The sequence below is a fragment of the Octodon degus genome, unplaced genomic scaffold, assembly GCF_000260255.1.
Source record: "Octodon degus isolate 3935 unplaced genomic scaffold, OctDeg1.0 scaffold00002, whole genome shotgun sequence".
Lineage (NCBI taxonomy): Eukaryota > Metazoa > Chordata > Mammalia > Rodentia > Octodontidae > Octodon > Octodon degus.
Genome location: NW_004524578.1, coordinates 24,381,025 through 24,396,953, shown reverse-complemented (window position 1 = coordinate 24,396,953; position 15,929 = coordinate 24,381,025). Strand labels below are relative to the sequence as shown.

Sequence of the window (15,929 nt, the reverse complement as noted above, 5' to 3'; positions counted from 1 at the left end):
TTCAAGGGATCTATAAACCCTAGTAAGCTACACACAAAATTTTGCATATGTGTTACATACACATTCACACACATGCTTTTGGGGACAGGGTCCACAGTTTTCATCAAAGTGAACTGCAAATTCCCCACCAAAAAAAAAAGTTAAACATCAGTGACTCTGAATAAAGAGTGGAGCACCAAGTATAGGGGACAACATGAAAAAGTGAAAACAGGAAGAAAAGCCTTCCAAGAAGACAGAACAAGTGTCAAAAAAAAAAGGACGAACAGCTGGGTAAGGGGGCACATGCCTAAATTTCAGCACTCAGGAGGCTGAGGCAGGAGGAATTACACTGATTTTTGAGGCCAACTTGGACCACACAGGGAGTTCAAATCCAGCCTACACTATATAACAAAACCCTGTCTCAAACAAACAAAAGAAGGAAACACAGGCCATTCCTGATGAGAGAATAAGAAAAAAAAAAAAAAAAAAAAAAAATGGCCATACCAGGTACTTCCATATCTACTTTTCCACCCAAAAACAATAGTTCTGAGGACCTGGCAGCAATCAACCTTCTCTCTTTCACTGCCTATTGATTCTGATTATCGATGTTAAGATATTTTAGCTTTTGTCTTTTTAATACTCCTATACGCCAGGTAGGTGAAGGGATACTTCAGTCTGTAAGTCATAGGACAGCACATTTCGTTTGTATTAACGTCTATCGTGAAAAGAAAGGCAAACAAGAAATTGTGTACCATTTGTACTGTTTCATGTTGCTTTGTCATTGTCTTTGTTTTTGTTCTTGTTATTTGTAATCTACTACTAGATTTAGAGCTAGGTGCAGAGGATATAAAGCTGACTAAAACAGGTGCTACTCTCCAAGCCCTCATGATCTAGTGGAGGATATACAAATAAAAAGTTCTGTGATATGAGAATCCCAAAATTTAGGCATGTGCCACTACACCCAGCTGTTCTGCCCTTTTTCTTGACACTTGTTCTGTCTTCTTGGAAGGCTTATCTTCCTGTTTCACCTTTTTCATTTTGTCCCCTATACTTGGTATTTGAAATCAAAAATCCCCCGTTTCAATTTCCAGCACATGCTGCACCAGCCCCGCTAGCAGGGCAGGCTGAGCCGGCCACACATACACACACACACAAAAAAAAAAAAAAAAAAAAAAGAAATGGGTTAGAATTTTTAATAGGAATCAAGTCAAGTCCACTGTGAAGCAATGGAGTTATAAATATTTGCTAAGATCTAATCACAGGAGCAACTCAGATGATTCAGTGACCAGGGAGAATGAATGGGTCCCAAGTACCAGGCTCACGCCACTGAGGGAGCATGTGAGGAAGAAGCCCCCAGTGCATCGATCCAAGGGTGTAGACCTATCTGGCACTGAGACGAAGGCTGTCTTCATTCTGAATTAAATGAACAGTTTGTAGATATAAATCTGAAGTGATGTCCAGAGATGTCAAAACTTATAAAATCTAAAACCCTAGCTAAAGATTCCAAATCAAATTCAGAATATAGAATCTGAATTCTATTTCTTCTAGTGTTCTCTCAGATCTGGTAAATAATAGTATAATCATTCTTTATGCCTATTTTAAAAAATATATTCTAATTTTTAAATGTTTTTTCATCATATTCTGTAGGGACTTAAAGTTCAACACATCAATACTTGATGAAAAATACCTGTTCCATGTTATGCCTAAGATGTTTGATATGCAGACAGATAGTAAGGTTAAGTTTAACAGTCTAAGTTGTATAGTAATAACAATAAGCTTGTCTTGTGGATGGTTAACAACCTAAGTTTGCAGACCAAAATTAAGAGAAAAAGGAGGGCCGCAAGGGAAGCCAACATTTTGGCCCTAGCCTTCACTTAAGACTCAGGACATATGAGAACTTGTACTTTAATGTCATATAACTCAGTAGTGTCCAAATTTTCAGATCAAGGAGATTATGGGGCCAAAGAGGAAAGTGATCGATGATATAGAGTGTGCCTAAGGAGAGTCACATGGAGAGAAAACATTCTCTCAGGCTTTCACAGAGAGCACACTGGCCAAGCAGTGGCCGGGACTCATCCACATGGCGGACACTGACAAAGGTTCTACAATCTGAGGTACAGGATCTCAGGATAAATCCTGAGGGGAATTTCACTGACCTTATCAAAGCTACAACTCTTGTTGCATAGGTCCTGCTTTACCTTGGTCTTAACCATCCAGCAGAAAAGTATAAAAACGAAGTATAAGAAGTAAACCCATGGTGTTATGTTGAGCTGTAGGGGACTCGGGTCAACAATTTCTGACATTGCCAGTGAAGCAGAAGACCCAATACTATTATGGACTACTGAAGTCTTTTAGAATATTTTACTGAGTTTACACACCAATAATATTTAAATGATGGAACTGAACAAAAAAAGGGGATACAAATGAATGTCCATTTTGTATCTGTGTATTCAATGTGGTTAGGATAGATACATAGTTACATTCTCTTAATGAATAAAGGGATTTGTTCTTTTTTTTTTTTTTTTGGCAGAACCGGTGATTGAACTCAGGTCCTTGTGCTTGCCAGGGAAGCGCTTATTCCACTGAGCCGTCTCCCTGGCCCCGAGGGATTTGTTCTAATGGTGTTTGTAAATAGGATATCAAGTCCGCATCTTGTACAGCAATTAACCACTAGGAAGGATGTATGCAATGTGTTAATTATTGAAACTGTCCTACCAATTTGGTTTGAAACTGTCTCATTGCTGTTTCTCAATAAAATTATGGAAAAAAAATAATAGTATAATAGCTTATATTTACCTCAAAGCTGAGCTTTTCCCAAATAGCAGTCTCCTTTACTGTGGAGATATTTTCAATTACATCATATTCATCTGTAGCATCTGTTAGTTTCCAAGGAAACTTTATCATGAAAGTTCGAAGCTCATTAATATAGCTGGTCAAAATATTCACTCCTTTCTGTAGATGTTCATCTAGCTCTATGGGAAAGTGGAAAATGTCAATATACCAGCTAATATGTATGTGTACATATGAAGGAAAGAGGGAGACAGAAAGAAGGTACCATGATTGGTTATAATTATGAAGAATTCTAAAGGATGCCCAATTTCAAAATGGTTATTTTCAAATTTCAAACAGTATGTTTTAAGCTGGTTCTATTTATAGGTAGTGGTATTTTCATACAGTCTTTTTTCACATATTTCACAATTATTCCCAGGTCTTTCTACCAAGTTTCCCAGTGTTAAAACCCATTTTATTTTCAATTACACATTTATTCTAGTCAAATTAGTACTTGGTACTCTACCAGCTTAAGCTTTTTCATGCAAAAGCAACGTCAGTATTTCTGTCCAGACACAGGAATGATACAACTACTTCGCTGCTTTCTGCTATTCTTACCTTCAGTGTAAATAAAAAGCTCCTTTATTTGTTTGTTAAGGAAAGACAGAGTAAGAGTAAGCAATTGTTCTGCAAAGTGTTTGCTTTGGGTTTCAGAATAATTTTCTTTAATTGCTGAGCACAGTAAATCCAATGCTGGTGTCAGCTCTTCCACATCTGAAAAAGAACCAAAGAAATCAACATGAACACTAGATAATTCCCAATTAAAACTAACATATCCAAAAATACCATTTTGCATTATGTATAAATAAGGACCAATGTCTTATTTTCATAATGATCACCAAACTTTTATGAAGGCTTATTACCTATAAATTTCAATGATTTTAGTTACCAATAGTTATTATTTATTGGTTTTATCAATTGATTGTGACAGGGTGTTGCTTTATACCCCAGGCTAGCCTTGAATGTGTGATCATCTTCCCTCAGTCTCCTAAGTAGCTAAGATTACATGCATGTACCATCATGCTTAGCTACTGACATTAACTATGATTCTGTTGAACATCTCCATCTTAAGTATGATGTTTTACCAATGCTATCTCATCTGTACCTTTCAACAAAGAACAGGGTCAAGAGGATAAGTAACTTGTACAGGCTAATAGGTGGCAGACATGAAATTTGAACTTGAACTGTGAGTGCAAAGACACTTCAATATTCAGGTGACAGGAGTGTGAGGCTGTCCCCCTCCCCCAACTGCCCCATCCTCTGTTTGCAACTGAAAGCTCTAATGAAGGGATTTCTGTATCTCTGTATTGGGCCTACCTGTAAATGCTATCTATGTGAATGAGAATTTATGGAAAACAGGGGCTTTCCCCAGGAAAGTTGGTAAAGCCTATTCCCACTCTTCTTATTCAAGACCCATTCCCACCTTCTAGAGCAAAGCAGTGTAGGTAAGATTCAAGTAAAGAGGGATCACTGACCATCAAACAATAGAAATGAATAATGACCACACAACCACAGATGGAACACCACTTGGTACTACAAACTAAGCCTTTCTTGTACATTCAAGATTAAAAATGACTAGTGAACCCCATAAATTAAGAAAGGAGAAGGCTGGGCATGGTGGCACATGCCTGTAATCCCAGCACTTGGGAGGCTGAGGCAGGAAGATCCACTGAATGTAAGGCTAGGCTGGGCTACATAATGAGTTGCAGGCTAGCTAGAAGTATAGAGTGAAACCCTGTCAGGAAAGACAGAGAAATAGAGAGATAGACAGACAGAGACAGAGACAGAGACAGACAGACACACAGACAGAGAGGGCAAGCAGTCAAAATGAAGATAAAGAAGAATGAAGAATTAGAGGTATCAAGTCAGTGCAGAGTACTTGCCTAATAGGCACAAGGCCTTAGGTTTGACCCCTGGCACAAGAGAAAAGAGAACAGGATGAGGACAAAGAGGAGAATGAGGAAGAGGAGAAAGAAGGAGGGAAGAGAAGAAAAGAAGATGAATAAGATAGGGCTCACTATGTAGCCCAGGCTTGTCTTAAACTCACAGTGATCTTGTAAGATTTCATGGCCTCAAGCCTCCAGAGTGCTGGGATTACAGATGTGTGTAACTATGCTCAGATGAAAATTTAAAAACAAAATTTCTTATTTTGTATTTTGGGACAGGGTCTTAATATGTGGCTCAGCCTGGCTTTGAACTCATGGCATTCCTCCTGTCTCTGCCTCCCAAGTGCTAGGATTATAGGCATGTACCATCATGCCAGGCTTAAAAAGAAAATTTCTAATTTATATTCTCAGTTAAAATTGACACTAACATTGTCTTCTTCCTCTATGTAACTAGAAATACAAATTGATAAAACTTTTCTTGGAGTGTATTTTATCAAGGCTATTAAGAATGTGCATTGTGAGTATTCTTAGATCTGAAAATTGCACATTTAGAATTTAACCCAAGTAAATAATCACACATTATGTGAAACATCACAGATACAGACATAGACATTCACACACACACACACACACACACACACACAATATGGCACATTACCAATAATAAAAACTGGAATCAATATAACTGTCTAAAGGGGCTTGGCAAATTATGAGATTGCCCATACATACAATGAAATCCCATGCCATCATAATTGGTAAGTACATATATTATAGCAAGATGTCTACAACATATTATCAAGTAGGAAAAAATAGATCATCATACTAAATATACAGAGGGAAACACAGTCTATCACTGTATCTTTCTTTCTTTTTTTTTTTTTTTAACTATATCCTTCTAAAGAGAGAATGTGCATGGATAACTGGTCTAAGAAGAAAAGCTAAGCTCCTAATTTGTTAAAAAGAAAAGATAAAATTTTGAAAAGAAGTATTGGGAAAGTTGCCACTAAAGATGTCATCAGAAAACACAACAATAATTTGAAAGCAATTAAAATGATATGCACAAGTTGGAAGTCTTTGGTGTACTTACTTCTTAAATATAACTGGGCTGGAAAGTGATCCAACTGATCAGGTACAGAAGATTTTGAGGATGTAGCAAAAAGATTTCCCTTGCTCTTTAAGAAGAAATCTACAGTGTCAAGCTGACGATTTTCTATCCCAGCCTAAAGCATATATATTGGGGGGGAAAATCAGAAAAATTACAATAGCACAAAAAAAAAAATCACTTGGCAGAGGGCAGGGGACTGAGGCAGAAGGGTTGTGACTTTAAAGTCAGGATGGGCTATATAGTAAGAATCTGTATTGCTTATAAAAAAATTAGGATACAGTTTCTTTTTAACTTTATCTCCAAGGCTAAGGAGATACAAGGCTATCTTTATTTTGTATCAGAACCTAAATTCTAATGAGAATTAGAAAAATGACTATGCAACCCAAGGAAATACCTGGGATTTTTTTTTTTTTTTTTTTTTTAAGATTGTAAGTTTTCTTTTCACTCTGTTTGATTGTACCTTTTAACACCTATGACTTTAAGAGTTTTACCTTTTTTTTTTTTTTTTTTTTTTCTTTAAGATAAGAAAAGTGCTATGCTGCCCAATCTGGCCTTAAACTCATGATCCTTCTTCCTCTGCCTTCCAAGTGGCTGGTATTACAGGATTAGAAAATATTTGTAGCTATAACATTTTATAATTCTAAAACCACTGACAGCTAAGTAGTTGGGAATCATCCTTACAGTTTACTTACAATCTGTTTAAATTGAAAAACAATTTTTATTGTTGTTTTTAGTTTTTTTTTGAGACAGGGTCTTGCTATATAGTTCATGCAGGCCTTGAACTCACTATATAGCACAGGCTGGCCTCAAACTCACTGTGATCCTCTTGCCTCAGCCTCCCAAGTGTTGGGATTATAGGAATGTGCCATCAAGTTTTACATATTTGAATTAAAATTTTATGTCAGGTTAGTAATAAACTGATTCCTGGGTCGGTCCCCACCACACGTATAAAAATAAATGAACAATAGGAACAACAAACTGAATAAGTGGGCTAAAAACAGACTATTTCTAACGAGGCATCTTCAGGAATCTTATATAGAACATGTAAAAGCCTCAGTCTAGGATTGAGGGCATGGCTCAGTGGTAAAACACTTGCCTAAAATGCACAAAGTCTTGGACTCAATATCCAGCACTGCAAAACAAACAAGAACAACAAAATGCACCTACATGGAAAACTGGGCAAAATGTGGTCTGTTGAGCCTGTGTCCACAATTTTGGTTCAGTAGGTATGGAGGGTCCCCAAGAATCTGTATTGCTTAAAAGCAGTCAGGCTCAGCTTGCTGTGGTTTGATCCCCACAACTCAAGCCAGCCAAAGCTGCCCTGAAGGCATTCGGAGCAAAAAAAAAAAAAAAAAAAAAAGAATCTGTATTGCTTATAAATCCCCAGGTAATGATGTTGCTAGTTTGGGGGCCATATCTTGAGAAACAATTGGCCTAAATTCTGGATGTTAATATATAAGGGAAGCTAGGATGAGAAATAATGATGAAATATGGGAAGAGAAAAAACAAGGGTTTGTTCCCCACAAAGGAATAAACTAGAAAATAACTCGCCCTAGAAGGAGATAAAGAATTAACTATGCTTTTGCTCTGGGTGATGGGAGGAAAAACTGAATTATCTATGATTAAATAAGAGAATATTTTTGTTAAGGTACTCACAGTGAAGAGTTATAAAGTTTGCAACCTTCAAATAGTTTAGGCAAACAAACAAGGTCAAATTATCCTTGTTTGCAGAGTTTGAATCTGGCCAGGCATGGTAGTGCATACCTATAATCCCAGTACTTGAAAGGCTGAGGCAAGAGGACTGCCATGAGTTTGAAGCCAGCCTGGACTACACAGTAAGAACTTGTCTCAAAAAAAGCAAAACAGCCAGGTGTGGTGACACATGCCTGTAATCCTAACACTAGGGAGGCTGAGAGGCAGGAAGATCATCGGAAGTTCAAGACTAGCTTTACTTACAAAGTGAGCTCAACTCCAGCCTGCACCGCATAGTGAGACTGTGTTGTTTGTTTTGCGGAACCAGGGATTGAACTCAGACCCTTGAGCTTGCCAGGGAAACGCTTATTCCACTGAGCCATCTCCCCGGCCCCTAGACTGTGTTTTAAAAACATAAAAACAGGGGCCACCCGGGAGATGGCTGAGTGGAATGAGCGCTTCCCTGGCAAGTGCAAGGGCCTGAGTTCAATCCCCGGTTCTGCCAAAAAATAAATAAAAAAATAAAAACACAAAAACAAACAAAAGATTTTGTATTTAGAAGACCCTACAGACTCTACCAAAACATATTTAGAGCTCATAAACAGATTCAGCAAAGTAATAGCACATAAAATCAGCAGCTTTTCTATATACCAATATACCAACTAAAAAAGAAAACCAGGCAAAAAAAATTCCATTCAAGGGCTGGGGATATAGCTCAGTAGTACAGTTCCTGCTTGGCAAGCACAAGGTCCTGAATTTGATTCCTGGTTAAAAAAAAAAAAAAAAAAAAAAATTCCACTCACAATAGCTAATAATTAAACACATACTTCATAAAAAACATGATACCTAGGGATCAATCTAATCATGGAGATGAAAGACTTCTGGCTTTTATTTTTTTACAGATAGGGTCTCACCAAGTAGTTCCGGCTGGCCTTAAACTTACTATATAGCTCAGGCTGGCCTTGAATTTGCAGCAATTCCAGCGTACTGGAATTGTTACATCAGCTACCACAGCTGGCTGTAATCTTGTATTATGTCATATCTTTTAAAGTCAAAAAGGGTAAACTGCTAAGCAAAGTTAGAGAAATGAAACAGACCTGAGCAAATGAAAGGGTAAAGATTAGCTTTTTTTGGTGCTAGCTAAAAGAATTCTCTCAGAACCTCAGTCTGAGTATGTGACAGCAAGTAAAGTTCTACAGTCATTTACTTCTCTTACCTCTAGGGCATGTATGGGAATTGAGCATCTCCCCCACCCATTCAGATGACAAAGACAGTCCACAACACTGGCGCTTCCATGGATCATTAGTCTGTTTAAAAATTCCTCTTGAGTCAAACCAAACAAAATCAAAGAGAGTCCATTTTCTACAGGAAAAATAAAATTAGGATTACTAGGATTTAAGTTTTAGAATTAGGAATTTATTTCTAATTACTCAACATTTCAGAACTGTAGTTATAAACACATTTACTGGATATCATGTATTATGACTTTAACTCATGGTTTTCCAGATTTTTATTTTTAAGATACTAATCTGGACTATACAGTAAGAACTTTTCTCAAAAAAAGCAAAAACAGCCAGGTGTGGTGGCACATGCCTGTAATCCTAACAGGGGCAAATTATCATTTGAAGTGAGGCTTGAGATGTAGTTCAGCAGCAGACTGCTTACATAGCAAGCAAAAGTGAATACTTGGGCTCAAACCCTAGCACCACAAAAAGCAACAACAAAAAACAATGTATCCTATGAAACAGCATTGAACTGCACATTTCTACCTTATATTATCTTGTACTTGTACAAGCGACAATAAAACAGCATACTCCTGACACACAAATACGTGATTACCAAAATCAGAGTACTAAAGTAGAAACACAGTTCAATCACAATCGGGCACGATGAAGCATATATGACATATCAAAATGCCCCATGCCTGTAAGCATCAGGTAGTAAGTAGAGTGCAAGATAAAATAAAATGGCCCATCTAAGAAGACAATCGAAAAGGCTCAACTTTTAAGTTCCTATACAGGAATGCCTGCCCAGTATTGTTAGGTCAGTAATACTTGGAAATCTAGATTTTTGGGTAAAATCTTCTAATTATGCCTATTCATAATGGTCATTTTTTAATGGGCTGGAGAAGTAGCTCAGTGGCATAAGCACCTGCCTGCCAAGCACAAGGTCCTGAGTTCAATCCCCAATACCCGCCTCAAAAAAATCGAAATAGTCATTTTTTAAAAAATCTACTTTTTAAAAATTTATTTTGTTTGGTTTAGTGCAAACTAAACAAAATAAATCTGTAGTTCATTCATGGCCCATAAGCACCCAGCTTCCAACCTCTGCTTATACCAAACCAAGTCCAATTAAGATTCTCTGGGTTAAAATTTTAACCTTCCTTATCTTAAACTTTACACTTAGCTGGAGAGCAATAATCTTAATTAAGAATCAAAGTATGAGCCAATGTTAACAAGACTAAATGCCAAATTTCATCAGTAGGTGATTACCACCTCAAGGTAAGAATACCCATGGGTAGAGATCAGGGGCAGAAGTAAAATACATTAAGAAACTACATTCCTCAATAATGTGTTTTAACTTGACATAAAACAGTCTTACCTGTCAAAACAAAGCACAGTTGCTGGTCTCCACTGTCTACAGGAATACACTTCTGGCCAAAGGAGAAACATTGCGAAGCCTGGGTCTCCAAATCCCAGAGGACAATAGTATAGTCAATTGTTTCCGCTGCCCAAGTAAACAGTGCAGTGAACCCTGTCACAGACACACATTTAAGTTCTGTAGATTCCTTTCGTTCACTGAAGTGCATTATCTTCCAGGATTTTCCAGGATCATTGGTCTTGGCATCATCTTTCTGTAGAAGATCATACTGACCCTGCATCATGTCCTGTGAAATAAAAATCCAGCTTGGCACACTGGTACCATGATGACCAGATTCTGGGGACTCCAAATGCAAAATATCCTGGAACCATGGAACACAAGAAATATCTAGTTTGGAGCTCTTTTTTGTTTCATTCAAGGATAATAACTGGGCACTCCAAGATCTGAAAGACAGAGTAATACATGGTTACAGTGAAAGGCTCTAAGTAAAAACACTAAACCAGGCCAAACATGCCTTTAAAAGTATCAACCTAGGAAAGACCTTTAGTGAAAAGATACAGTGTCAGCATAGGAAAAAAAAAAAAAGGAAATAAACCAAATAATAAAAAGAAGTTTCCATACCTATCAACCTGGAAAGAACATTTGGTCAGTTTCATGCTGTGGACAGAGTTAACAGGATCATCTTCATCTATCCCCTTAAGTCCTTGAATAGGAAGATCTTCCAGTGTTCTTTTACGTAGTAAGTATCCCGGATGTTGCCTACATTTAAAAATGAAAGCCATAGTAAAAATGATGATCAAACACAAATTTGTGTTAAAAATGAGGGAAGGTCACAGAGAAGGGACAATATAGACAAATACTCAATAAAATTCATCTCCCCTTGCTTGCAGTATAGTTATAAAGTCAAACTCAAGAATCTGACTCTAGTAAGGGCAGTCAGCTTTATGAAGTAATAAAAGTATTTATTATCTATTATATCAGAGATGTTATGCCAAATACATAAACTTTTTTTGTATGTGTGGTACTAGGGATTAAACCCAGGGCACTCACACTGAGCTATCTACCCTTAGTCTTTTTTTTCAGTCAGGATCTCTTCTGACTGAAATTGCTAAATTGCCCAGGGTGAGCTTGAACTTGTGACCTTCTGCTTTATCTTTCCAGAGTGTTGGGATTACAGATGTGAACCACATACCTGACAAAACTCTTGTCATTTGAGCTAGTTAACAACTACTGAAGTAAATACAGCTCCACTTTATAGATATGGAAACTAAGGTACAGAGAACCCTTGAACTGGGTTAATTTAACCAGAAAGTCCAGATTCTTAATCACTATTTTGCCAGCACAACATAAGACTTAGGTGGAGACCATGAAGACAAATTATGTGTAGGGACAGGATGTATGCAAAGAGAGCTGTCACATCACATCTGAGAAACTAAGGAATTTAAAGCATAGTAACTGAGAAGCAAAATGGAGAGATGAGGCTGGGGAAGTTGGCAAAGAAGACATGGTTCAAGGTGTTTTAAGAATTTTTAACTTTCAGAGGGGAAAAGAAATCTAAAGAAGGGCTTAGGCAGAACATACAACATGAGCAGATGTAGAAAACAGATAGGAGGGGGCTGGTGAGATGGCTCAGTGGTCTAAAGCGCTTACTTATAACAAGCTTAGCGAGGCCCAGGGACCACGGTTCAATCCCCCAGCACCACATGCCAGGCAGCCCGCCCCCTGGTGGACTGAGCTGCCCCCCCCACAAATAAATAAATAAAATTAAAAAAAAAAAACATTTAAAAAAAAAAAAGAAAACAGGAGGAAAAGGGAAAACATTCCTATTGAGCACTTGCTTCAGTAAGTAAAACTTCTTTAACAATTTGAAGGTAATAGGTTGACACATTTATCAAGGTGATAAAAGAGAAGGCAGAATTTAGCTTTATACAGTAGCAGGCAAGATTATTCAAGAAAACTTAGAAGTAAAAAGATGAATGGGTTTGAAAAAAATAAGTTGAAAAATGTTATGATTTCCATGCTGGCCCTGACCCCAGGGCATGCTAAAACTGCAATTCAGACTGGCATCTGTAATACCAGCACTTGGGAGGCTGAAAAACAGGAAGGATCACTACAAGTCTGATCTATGTAGTGTGACCCTGTAGACTCTGTACTAAATACATTAAAATAAAAATGTTGTAAGGAATGGACTTGCAAAAAATCACTGAAAAACTTTCAAGAAATATTGTGAAAACAACTCAAGACAATGAATGTGAACTTAAGAGTAGTATTGGGGGCAGGGAGATGGCTCAGTAGAATAAGTGCTTCCCTGGCAAGCACAAGGGCCTGAGTTCAATCCCCGGTTCTGCCAAAAAACAAAGAGTAGTATTAATTTTCTTTTGTAATTTTCTCACAAGTGCTCAAATGCTTGGGTACAGATACTTAAGGAGGCCGATAAATATTAACTCAGAGTTAACATTTTAGCAAAGAGTACTACCACAAGGTAGGAACAGGAGTTTATAGCACATGTAAGAAACCAACTAAAATGACAAATCATAAAGTTTGATCCCCAGCATACTGTGCTGGCCCTCCCTGGGGAGTGCTGAGGTGACTGAGACTGGGCATGGTGGCACCCATGCCTGTAATCCCAGGGCTTGGGAGGCTGATCACTATGAGTCCCATCTGTGTTGTGAGACCCTGTAGACCCTGTGCCAAATACATTAAAAAAAAAAAAAAAATCATAAAATCTATGCTGGAACAGGAGAAAAGTAAAGAGAGAGGGATGTGGGGGTGGTGAAAAGTAGGTCAATAAAATGGAAATTCCCATGAAGTCAGATGATCTGGAAGCCATGGGGAAACTTAGGAAAGCTGGAAAGTATGAGAAGTTGTGGTCAAAGTGAAATGTATAGTGATCTGAGGGAGGAACAATTTTAAATGCTGACAAAGCCCAAGGACTGACTAAGGATGGACAGCTAAGATAAAGTTGAAGAAAAAAAATCACTAACAATGAACTGAAAAAATAAACCCCACCTTCTCTGGAGACTGAGGTAGGAGAGGCATTTGAGCCTGTAAGTTTGGGACTTATCCGGGCCACATAGTAAGAGCCCATTGTCAAGCACACACAAAAGAGTGAAAGAGCAAGTCGTGAGTTTGACATTCTCAAGGAGCTTATATAAACACTATGTGGGAAATGAAACAAGAACAGAACAGAACATTATGTAATTAAATACTAAACTGGCTCAAGTACAGCCAGGCCTGGTGGTTCTGGCCTGTAATCCCAGTACTTTGGGAGGCGAAGGCAGGAAGGAATACAGCAAGTTCTAGTCCAGCCTGGATAACTTAGTGAGACTCTGTCTCAAAATTAAAAACAACAAAAAAAGAAGAGATGTAACTCAGTGCGAAATCCCTGGGCTTCCTCCTCATTATTGGTGAGGTGGGGAAACAGAAAAGCCACAAAAGTTTATTTTTTGGTACTAGGGATGGATTGAACTCAAGACCTTGTCCTTGCTAGGCAAGCACTTAAGCTGCTAGGCTATCTCCCCAGCCCACCACAAAAATTCAAATAAGAGAAAAATTATAATGAGTATAAGATTATGGGTGAAAAGAGTTGAGTAAATAAATGTCAAGAAATAGATGGATTCAGTTGGGTCTCAAAAGATTAACAGAACCTGAAAAAAATAAAGAGAAAGGATGGTGTTCTATATATTGGGGGAAAACTGAGCTTGCCCCATGCGACCAAAATGATAAACAAACATAACACTTTTATTAGAGTTCAGAGCAGAAAATAAAATATAAAGCTAATTCCAGAAAAATTAATACTATTTAAACAGCTTTCATGAAAGAAATAAACATGGGTTATTCACTTAGATGTTTAGTTATACTCATTTAGAGGAGATGCTTAAATTTAGTGAAGGAAACAGACTAGCAGTTCTGGAGAGTTACCAAACATACAGAGTGGAACCCTACATTTAAGGATCAGGGAAGCGGAGCAAGCATCCCTCCTTTGCTAGCACTCAAACTAGTGTACAAATAGACTAGGAGATAATTCTACATGTGTAGGTGTGGTCAGTAAAAAATGGACTACTGATAAAAAAATTTTAAGAATGTATTGCTAATCTCTCCTCCAACAATGAATAGTTCTTTAAAAAAAAAAATAGGGGGGCCCAGAGATAGCTCAGTAGAATAAGCACTTCCCTGGCAAGCACAAGGGTTTGAGTTCAATTCCTAGTTCCACAAAATAAATAGATAAATAAATAAATAAATAATAGGGGGCAGCTGACACAGCACAAGGAAGATGACCTTGCCCACTGGTGGTATCAAACCACCAACTCCTAGTTGCCTTTGCATCTTGGTTCCCCTCAGCACAGGGCCACAGTGGTGTCTACCAAATAACTAACCTGATAAGGAACAACGTGAAGAAGCACACTAATCCTTGAGGAGTCAGGCACTCAGAAATAATGGATAAGCCTTCAGCACTGGCCCCAAGAAAAGCCTAGAGCTGATATGAACTAAAAATCTTATGTGTTTTATCCCAAAAGCGACTTCATGAGGGGACAGTTTGAGAAGAAATCCAGTGTAGCACCTGCCATATTGCCAGAGAGTTTAATAAAGTACCTTTATGGGAAGAGGGTGATTTTCTGAGACTGAACCACAGAAAAACTACTATAGCTTCACTCCAGGTCTAACATGTTATTCTATCACAATGACTGGGTGAAAGACAGCTACGGGAAACACAGTGGGTAAGGAACAGACAAGACTAAGGGGGAAGGACATGGGCCCTACAGCCCAGAGTGGGAGTCCAGGTTTGACAGGTAAAATTTTCAGTGGTGGCTGGATGCTAAGACAATGGCATTTAGTCCAGTGGTGTGCCTGAGTCCCTATCCCTCTGCCTACATCCAATGGAGACTAGTGGTCTCATTGCTTCTCTGAGTACCAACATGAAAAGATTGTGCCTTGCACTGGACAGATGCCATAGTCTCGGGCTCATAGAGAGGAGGTAGAGACCTTTTGAGCAGAGGGGTTACCTCACAAACCTATAGGCTATAAAGTAAGGACTGTAACTTGCTGCACTGTAGGAACTGGGCATGGTGTTGCATGACTATAATACCAACACTTGGGAGGGTGAGGCAAGAACATTGCTCTACTAAGTTCAAGGCCAGCCTCGAACAAATATCAGAGTTGAGTCAAACCACTGAACAAATGGACTTAATAGATACACAGTGTTTCACTCAATAACAGAATACATGTTCAACAGCATATGGAACAGACTGTGTATTATCCAATAAAGCATGCTTAAAAAAATACAAAAGAATCAAAATTTTTATGCATATTACTAGACAATAGTGCAATGAAACTAGAAATCAATGGCAAGAGAAACCACAGCGAAACTCACTATGGTTGAAGCTCAGCTAGGCTCAAACTTACAGCAATGCTCCTGCTCAACCTTCCAAGTGATGTGATGAGAGGCATTATATCCATTCATGATAAAAATAATTTTAAAAAAAATCACTCTATATAGAAAGTAGATATTCTTCCTTAAATGATCTACCTATTTAACAATTGTTTGGACTTATGACTGAGGCATGCTCATCAGACTTAAACCTATCTTTTTTTGTGTGTGCAGTTCTGTACATCTTGTTTATAGAGCCTCAATCTTTTTTTGTAACCACACCATGTTCAAACAGTACTGTAATTTTTGCTGATCATACTGTATAGTACAGTACAATTTTATGTTGCCATACATTATAGTACTGAATGTAAGAGCTACATCAATGAAAGCAGTGTCAAATTGGAGTTTTAACATTTATTTGTTCTAATTATTATAATGTACCTATGATGTGCAACTCATTTAGTGACTA

At 37.9% G+C, this 15,929-nt stretch overlaps 1 protein-coding gene across 1 annotated transcript in view; it reads right to left on the bottom strand.

The window, feature by feature from the left end:
- Positions 1-15,929, bottom strand: part of Spg11 (SPG11, spatacsin vesicle trafficking associated) — a 91,654-nt gene that overhangs the window by 64,746 nt on the left and 10,979 nt on the right. The window contains exons 4-10 of the mRNA XM_004623493.2: positions 14,469-14,502; positions 10,714-10,851; positions 10,093-10,535; positions 8,708-8,853; positions 5,782-5,914; positions 3,367-3,522; positions 2,776-2,951 (exon numbers count right to left, since the gene is read on the bottom strand). Of these exons, the coding sequence (XP_004623550.1) occupies positions 2,776-2,951; positions 3,367-3,522; positions 5,782-5,914; positions 8,708-8,853; positions 10,093-10,535; positions 10,714-10,851; positions 14,469-14,502 (1,226 nt within the window). The remainder of the gene's footprint in view (positions 1-2,775; positions 2,952-3,366; positions 3,523-5,781; positions 5,915-8,707; positions 8,854-10,092; positions 10,536-10,713; positions 10,852-14,468; positions 14,503-15,929) is intronic.